Below are 8,631 nucleotides of genomic sequence, written 5' to 3' on the forward strand. Positions count from 1 at the left end.
TGGATGGTGGTACATGGTGGTGGTTGTACATGTTGGGTGGCATGGAACAAAAGGCTAAAAAGTGTATAAGCATATGGTACCAAGCATGCTTAATCTTGTCTAATTAACTAATTGGGTTTTGTCTTATGCTTAATGGGCTAAATTAGTCCATTAACTAGTCCATTAAGTGAGCCCATCAAGTAAGTAGGGTGGGTCTTGGAAGTCCACTAAGATAAAGTCCATTAAGGTGACTAGTAAGCCTTAGTAAACACTAAGCTTAATTAAGGGACCATAAAACCAAGTAATTGCCATTAATAATTAACAATTACGTTTACGCAGTCATAATATTCCAATTATGATGAAATTTTAACATGTACCAAGTACGTATCTCGTTTTAATCCTTAAGTGACACTAACGGTCGTAAATGAAATCAAGGATCACGTTAAGTAATTAAGAACTTAAAAGCACGTTGCAAGGCATTAACGAAAGTAATTAACATAATTAATGATCCCAGAATATAATCTATCACAGTACGCACAAATATGCAGTTTCGTGAAAGCAACAAGTAAAAACATAAGTCGAAAAAGGTAGGGTCGTTACACACACGTTCTTTACCGGACTTTTCGGGACATTTCGGGGCTGTGTTCTGGCTGAAATAGCAGCAATTAGGGGCTGATCGCGTGACAGTTTCTAGACAGCTATTTCGCGACAGTTTCAGGCTGTTTCGCGACACTTTCAGGCTGTTTCGCGACACTTTGGGACTGTTTCGCGACAGTTTCAGGGGCTGAATTTTTCTGGGCTGTTTTGGTTGACATTTTGAGACACGGTTTTGACACAATTTCTAAAGACCAAAATATTATGATTCCTCAAATATCAAACACAATTAGCAACCTCGTTAGTACATCAAAATGAGGAAAATCATAACATAATTTATAGACTAACAAACATAACGAATCATCAAATAAGAAAAATATAATATACACACTTCAAAGGCTACTAAATAAAATATTTTTTTTCAAATAAGCATGTCATACTAATAAGATTTATACACAATTCAAACAAAGTTTTGAGAGGAAAGAATTTACTGAAATGATCCTAGTACCACCTAGAATATCCGTACCTTATTCCAATAACAATAATTGCAAGACGGAAGAACCACCAAAGAACGCGATCACCTAAATGAATCTAACACATACAAAAATATGATCACAAAACACATTTAAGAAGGAAGTATGTAATAACTTTTATTTTATAGTATTGTCATATGATTCTAATATATCTATTATTTAATCTTATTATTATAAATTTATAAGCTTGATCAAAACTCCATTATTTTAGTTATATTTTAAGCACCAAAAGTATGATTGATAAACAAAATGTTGACATGATTTTTATGTGATTTTATTTAAGAAATATAGAGTTTAGACAATTAAAAATATACTCTTAGTAATGTGGAACAAAAGATAGATGTATTACCTTTAAACTTGGACACAAGAATAATCTTGAATTCACACCATAATGTATCAAACTCTTAACAAATTGAGAAGTGAAATGTGTAGGATTTTTGGGTTAGAGAAAAGATGGAAGAGTTATTCTAAAACTCACTTATTTTGTCTTTCAAGTATTCATATATTAAAATATTATTATTTAGAAGATTAATGGTAGTTAATTTATAAGTTATAAGAGTTACTTTGAAAGTGTAATCCAAAGTTGCTTTATGTATCTAGATATGTATTAAAATAATCAATAATGAAAGTTCTAGACTTTAAGTTTATTAAAAAGATAAACTTACAATTTATTAATCATGTGACAATGTAATTAATTTACAACTTATGTTACTTACAACTTATGTTAACTTATTGTTAAACAAACTTAGGATATAATTAATTATATTAAACTTATGATATAAGTGACTATTTACTTATAAATAATTATTCTTCAAAACATATATCTTAAATATATCAAAGTTGTAGGGTTATTTTATGGGGTATTACATCACGGGTTTGCGGGCATGACCAGAGAAGGTCATGTTTCCTCTACGAATCAGCCACCCAACATTGATGAGGCGCCCAAACAGAGGTGAACCATTCATCGACCTAACAGTAACAACAACGCTCGCAGGATCAGAAAACACAATGAAACTATCTTCTCGACAAAATTTAATTTCCCAAATCGCACTAAACTTTCCAAATTTTGACTCGGTCATGTGTCTAGTACAAGTCCTCTCAAGTCGGCCAATAAAAATCGTATTACCCTCATTATATTGAAAGCCGGAAAAAGGATTATCCAGTAGTCATTCGTTGGTCCGAACATCCTCGATCACCGATCTGGAACGATTAGCATCTTCTCCATATTTGAGAAGTACTGAAAAAAAGTAGAGTTTGAGGTTGGGTTTTGATAAGACAAAACTGAAGTTCGAATAACATTTGCGTCTTTAGGGTGGTGATTTTCAAGAGGGGGGAAATTGGATGTTGTGAGGGTTATAAAAGGGGAACCAAATAGGGTTTAGGGATCCATTTAAGTAACAGGAAATGAGGTGGTTAAAGAAGAATTGAAGGAGGAATTAAAGAAAGCGTTGGTCGAAAAAGGTTAATTGGGGTGAATGTTGGTGGTTTATGATGGTTGCTGGTGGGGAAAATAAATTCAAATCAAAGGCATGGGTGGGAAAAACGAGGTTGAGAGAAAAGTTTTTTTTTTTATCCTGATAGTCTCAAGTTAGTTTTCTTATACTTCTTCTGTCCCTAATTTATTGTCTAGTATTTTTTTTTAATGTTTCAAATTAATCATTTTTTCCATACTAATAAGGTAAAGTTCTTTTATACCATTACTTTATGCATGTAGGGGAAAAAAATAGATAAAAAGTAAAGGGTAAATCTGTAAAGTAAAGACAAAGTAAATGTGACTGTCAGCTTTTCTTAAACTATTTGTTTTTTATCAGGTAACAATTAATAGGAGACATATTTTTTTTTTGAACGGCGATTTTTTGGAATCAGTAGATCATTTCTTTCAACGACCCTCATCATTTGCACGTAGCACGCACGTTCGGGCGAATATCCGAACCCGATCGACGGTACCCAGGAACACATCCATTCGGGCAGTGTTCCTGAGTAGAGGTCCGTGAACAAATCCGGTAAAACCTCCCTATAGGGTTAATATATACCACCATTATTGGTGTTCAATTGTTTTAAAGACAATCATGTCATCCCAAAAGATCGAACTCATGACCTTTCCCTATCCCATGACACAAAGTACATGGGGAGAACCGTTGGGTTATGACCGCAAGTTCAATAGGAGACGTATTTAGTTATAGGTCCGTAATTATTTTAAATTATAGAATTAATTTAATTTTATTATAATAAGTTGAACCGCTATCATTTATAATGTGAAGTAAGATTTCTTGTAGCAAATCATCACCTGTTTTCCAAATTAATCTTCTATACACTTTTTTAATAGTGAGTCATTAAACCAAAATAACCACTTTCCAAACGGTCTTAAACTAAATATTTTTAAATTATTATTATTACTAATATAATTTCGATAGATCCAAACACGCGTTAGTATAACATGAACGAATGCAAATGATTTTGACGCTTTTATCCTTGCGTATGCAACTCCATAAATACACCCAATTCATGCATTCATAATTTCATATTCATATAACAAACACCATATGTGTAACACAAATGGTGGTGACCATATATAAAGACCACATATTCTACCTCACTCTTTATACCAATATTCACACACTCAAACACACACACAAACCTTACAAAATCCTTAATTATATTCAAGAAAACTATCAAAATTAGTCAAGAATTAAAGCTCATAAAATGGTACTTCAATGGTTAAGTTTAGTTGGTATAATTTGGCTTCAATCCATAAGTGCAACAAACACAAATTTCCCATCTTATTCATCTCATCTCAAACTACTTCTTTCACTCTCACAACTTCAACTCAACAATTTAGCTTTTGCTTCTGATGCAGGCAAATTATTCGGTTTTTTATCGGGTATAGCAGCTGTTTATCTCCCTTTATGGCTCGTTCTTTTAATCGGTTCGACACTCGGGTTCATTGGCTATGGTGTTCAATATCTTTTTCTTATAACAAATAAAGTATCATCTTTACCCTACACACTTGTTTTTTTGTTAACAGCTTTGGCTGGAAATAGTATTTGTTGGATCAACACAGTTTGTTACTTAATCGCGATACAAAATTTCCCATTTGATCGACAATTAGCAGTCGGTTTATCGACTAGTTATCAAGGGTTAAGTGCAAAGATTTATACTGATGTAATTGATGTGTTTTTTGATTCATCATCTTCTATCAAAAAAGCAAGGTCATATCTTTTGTTGAATTGCATTTTACCCCTTGTAGTTTGTTTAATCGCTTCACCGTTAGTTCGAGTGATTACTACACCAAGATCAAGGAGTTTATCAAATGGGTTTCTTTTCATCTTTTCAATCACAATATTTACAGGAACTTTTGCTGTGATTACAAGTTTAGGATCAAGAAAAGGACTATTTACTCCATTAATAATCTTGTCTGGTTTAATAATGTTTTTGGTGGTACTATTAGTAGTCCCATTAATGGAAAACTTAAGAGAAAGATGGGACAATAAATGCATGATAAGAAATTATGGGAAGAAAGTGTGTGATGAAAGTTGCATGGTTGAGGAAAATCAAGGAGTGGTAAATGAAAATGGAGTGAAAGATGAAGGGGTGTTTATGCCTAATCATGATGAAGAAATTGATGCTAAAGTTATGATAAAAAGATTGAATTTTTGGTTGTATTTTTTTGTGTATATGTTTGGTGCAACAGTTGGGATGGTGTATTTGAACAATTTGGGACAAATTGTTGAGTCTCGTGGGAGTTCAAAAACTTCTTCATTGGTGTCATTAGCTTCTTCTTTTGGATTCTTTGGCCGTATCTTTCCTTGCTTACTTGATTACCATATATCAAGGTACCTTTTATTATATATATATATTTTGTAAATTTTTATAATTTAAATACATATTGTCTATAATGTTTTTAGGACACGTAAATTTTAAATTTTAGTAAATGTAATGTTTGTCATTAATATGCTAAAAAGTATTGTAGAATAAATAACTATACCTACAAAATAAATAATTAATGGTTATGTACAATTATATTAATGTTAGCGACAACAATAAGTGTTTGCATTTAGATAGAATCCAGTAGATTATTGTCAAGTCATTAAGAATAATTGAATAACATAGGTTAAATAACCAAAAGGGTATATTGTTCGATTATACCAATCAAGCCATAAAGCTGTAATTCTAAATATAGTTAATCTATTGAGAACAATGTGCATGGGAGTAGATTAGCTGTAATTAATTAAGTATTTAGAGTCAACAATATTATATTAAGTTACATACAATTTTTTAAATCGTATTTTTTGTCGATCACGTACTATTTGACAAAATTTGCTAATTATTTAATTAAAATTATACTCTATTCGTCCTACAAAAGTGTCTCATTTAATTTTAAAGTCTTTATCCATCAATTTGGACTTTAAATTGTTTTATTCGTGTTATAAAATACTTAATAAAAATTATACCGATGAAAAATTTATTTAAAACTCAATTCATTCATATAATTATTATTAAATATTATATCATAAAGTAAAAATATTTAAATTTAAATTTGAAAAAAAGGACCTCAAAAATTTAATTGGAACAGGATTTTTTTTTTTTTTTTTTAATAGACAAAAAGGGGTAATAAAAAATGGGTACGTCAAACACATCACATGATTTTGGACTCATGTACAATAAATAAAATAGTACAAATTAATATCATAGGATCATGATAGGTTTTGTTGGTTGTTTTGAAAATAAATATAAGTACTTTATATCAGGGTAATAACAATAATTTTCATAACTGCATAGAGATTATTTGCTTGTTATTTTTTTTTATTAAGTGAATATATTGTTAGTCTTATATTCTTATTCTTATAATCTTATTTCTAAATTGCGTACTTCATTCGTATGCTTCAATCAAGGGGTGCTTGAGATGCAACATAAACCAAATAATAAAGCGAAATATACTTGTTTTTGATACTTTATCGGGTATATAATTCGCGAGTCTCATTTTTCCGCACTTAATTAATTATAATGAATAAAAAAAATCTAACTAGAGAAAACTCACACCATACACTTGATCGCTAATTAGTGACATGATGTATGCAGCTGCTTCATTAATAATCGAACTATATAAGTTTTAATTAAATGTGCGGCTCTTAATACATAAACTATAAACCCAATATCGTGGAAAAATAATTAACCTTACAAGTTATACTCCCAAAAAAGGACGTGTTGTACATACATATATATTTATTGTCGCATTAATGTTGACATGGAATGTTATGGTTGAAAATAATTCAAACTACACTCTCATTTTAGCCACTATTTTTGGTTCTCATTTATTTTACATAACCAACGTTCTTACCAAACGTACAAACGAATAAAGAACGAATAAACAAGTAAATTAATAATTTTTTTCCAATTCAAGTTATTACTCCAGTAAATGGTGAGTAAACTATATGTTGTTACCCATCTCTTTCTCTAAATACTAAAAAAATGTTAAAATTTTTTTAACATTAAATCTCTCATGAGAATAGAATATGAAATTGATATCTTACCAAACCTTCCCTACATATTAAATCAACATTTAATTTGCCATCTCTCATTCATGAATGATCATGAACTTATACTATTAAAAGCACTCATTATAAATGGATAGTTAATCGGAGAATGTGAGTATTTCACTTGCATGTTGTGGTCTAACTAGATTATCTGGTGATTGTTTCTGATTTTTTTCTTGATTATCCTAAAATATGTTGTTAGTAAAATTTGAATCTGATACATACATTCGTCTCAATTTAATAGGTTTGCTTTTCATTTTGAGATGTCTCAATTAATTAATATCTCACTTAATAGATATGAATAATAAGATAAAATTCTTTTATACTCTTAATTTATGCATATAAAATAAAAAAAAATTGGTAAAAATAAAGAGACAAAGCAGAAAAGTAAACAAAAAAATATAAAAGATGATGATCATATTTCTTAACGGTGTGTTTTTTATATGAGAAATATTAAATTGAGACAGAAGGAAGTAATTTTTATAAAGATATTAAAATCCCAAGAAAGAATCAATTAGGAATTTAGGATTGTTTGTTTGAAACATATTAGATGCAATTTAGACTATAGAAATAAATTATAAATATATTTTAGCTACTAAAGTTTTTTAAATACAATATACCGAAATAACTTCATTTATACATTCTCCTTTACAATGATTCGTCGATTTAGACCGCGTATATCTGAGTAAAAATACTTATCTTCTTAGCGTAACTTAAACAGAGAATATCTTATGCGTTTTGACATGGTTACATGCAATGATTTGTCCAGTCTTGATTTTCTTTCACTTATACTGAATCCATATGAATGATTTACTACTATCTTCCAGGACCAAACGCAAAGTTTCAAGACCAGCACTGATAGCACTCATGATGGTACCAATGACATCAGCATTTTTGTTACTTCTCAACGACAATAACATATGTCTTCACATAAGCACGGCGACGATTGGGATATGCACTGGCGCAATCACATCGATTTCTGTTTCAACAACCGCCGAGCTTTTTGGTGCCAAGAACTTTGGTGTGAACCATAACGTTTTGGTCACGAATATCCCAGTAGGGTCGTTTTTATTTGGAGATATGGCTGCGTTACTTTATCGTAAACAAGGACTTATTGCGAACCATAATGGAGAAAAGTGCATGGGGATCAAATGTTATGAAACAAGTTTCATAATTTGGGGCTGTCTTTGTTTGTTAGGGACAATTTTAGCTATATTACTTCATTTAAGAACAAAAAAGACTTAGATTATGTAGATTTTGTTAAAATATAGCTTAAGTTTACTTTCCGATACATAAAGCGTATATATACCTTCGTATAATGATCGAATTTGTATATGTAGGTATCTGTTTTTGCTTTTCAATTAATATAGCCATGTTTAGCATATGTTCTTTTCAGTCGAACGGTTCAAACGGAACTTGAAAATTTATATTAAACGTTATTGAAAACTTGATGCGAAAATAAACATGTGTTTATATATTAGTTTCATAAACAGAAACGTTACCTAAAATGTTGATGTTCACATGGTTGGGTGAATGTGGCCTAATTAACAGTTGAAATATGAAGGTGACTTCGTTTGTTTGTAGCATTTTATTTGTATAATATAAAACTAAATTATAGACTTAACTTTTTTTCGTTGTAAATGTTTGGCATAATTCAATCAAGCTATCCTATAAATAGAAGAATATACCAAAAGTCAAAATTAAGGTTTGGGTGACTTGCCTTCTGTTAAGGTTCGGGTCTCACACTACAAGTCAAAATCAACTTTGGGTCTCTACTCTTACCCATTTGTCATTTCTCTTATTAACAAGTTAGCAAACCGGATAATCATGACATCATCTGACTGAAATCAGATATATTATTTTTCCTTTTCGAAAAATATGAATTAAAATTAAAACAGATTTAGAAAATCTAATTGTGTTAGGGAATTTACTAGACCCAAAACGTCTGTTTTAATACATCAATTGAAACAAGACCTTAATACAAACCAAAA

The 8,631-nt window shown here is 30.4% G+C and overlaps 1 protein-coding gene across 1 annotated transcript; it reads left to right on the forward strand.

Annotated features, from left to right (window-relative positions):
• The first annotated feature begins 3,663 nt into the window (after positions 1–3,663).
• LOC139877361 (protein NUCLEAR FUSION DEFECTIVE 4-like) lies at positions 3,664–8,024 on the forward strand. The gene is made up of 2 exons (XM_071864782.1): positions 3,664–4,939; positions 7,468–8,024. Exons 1-2 carry the CDS (start codon positions 3,810–3,812, stop codon positions 7,883–7,885), a joined length of 1,548 nt encoding a protein of 515 aa, XP_071720883.1. The 5' UTR covers positions 3,664–3,809; the 3' UTR covers positions 7,886–8,024.
• Positions 8,025–8,631: the final 607 nt, after the last annotated feature.

This window comes from Rutidosis leptorrhynchoides, chromosome 11, assembly GCF_046630445.1.
Source record: "Rutidosis leptorrhynchoides isolate AG116_Rl617_1_P2 chromosome 11, CSIRO_AGI_Rlap_v1, whole genome shotgun sequence".
Classification (NCBI taxonomy): Eukaryota; Viridiplantae; Streptophyta; class Magnoliopsida; order Asterales; family Asteraceae; genus Rutidosis; species Rutidosis leptorrhynchoides.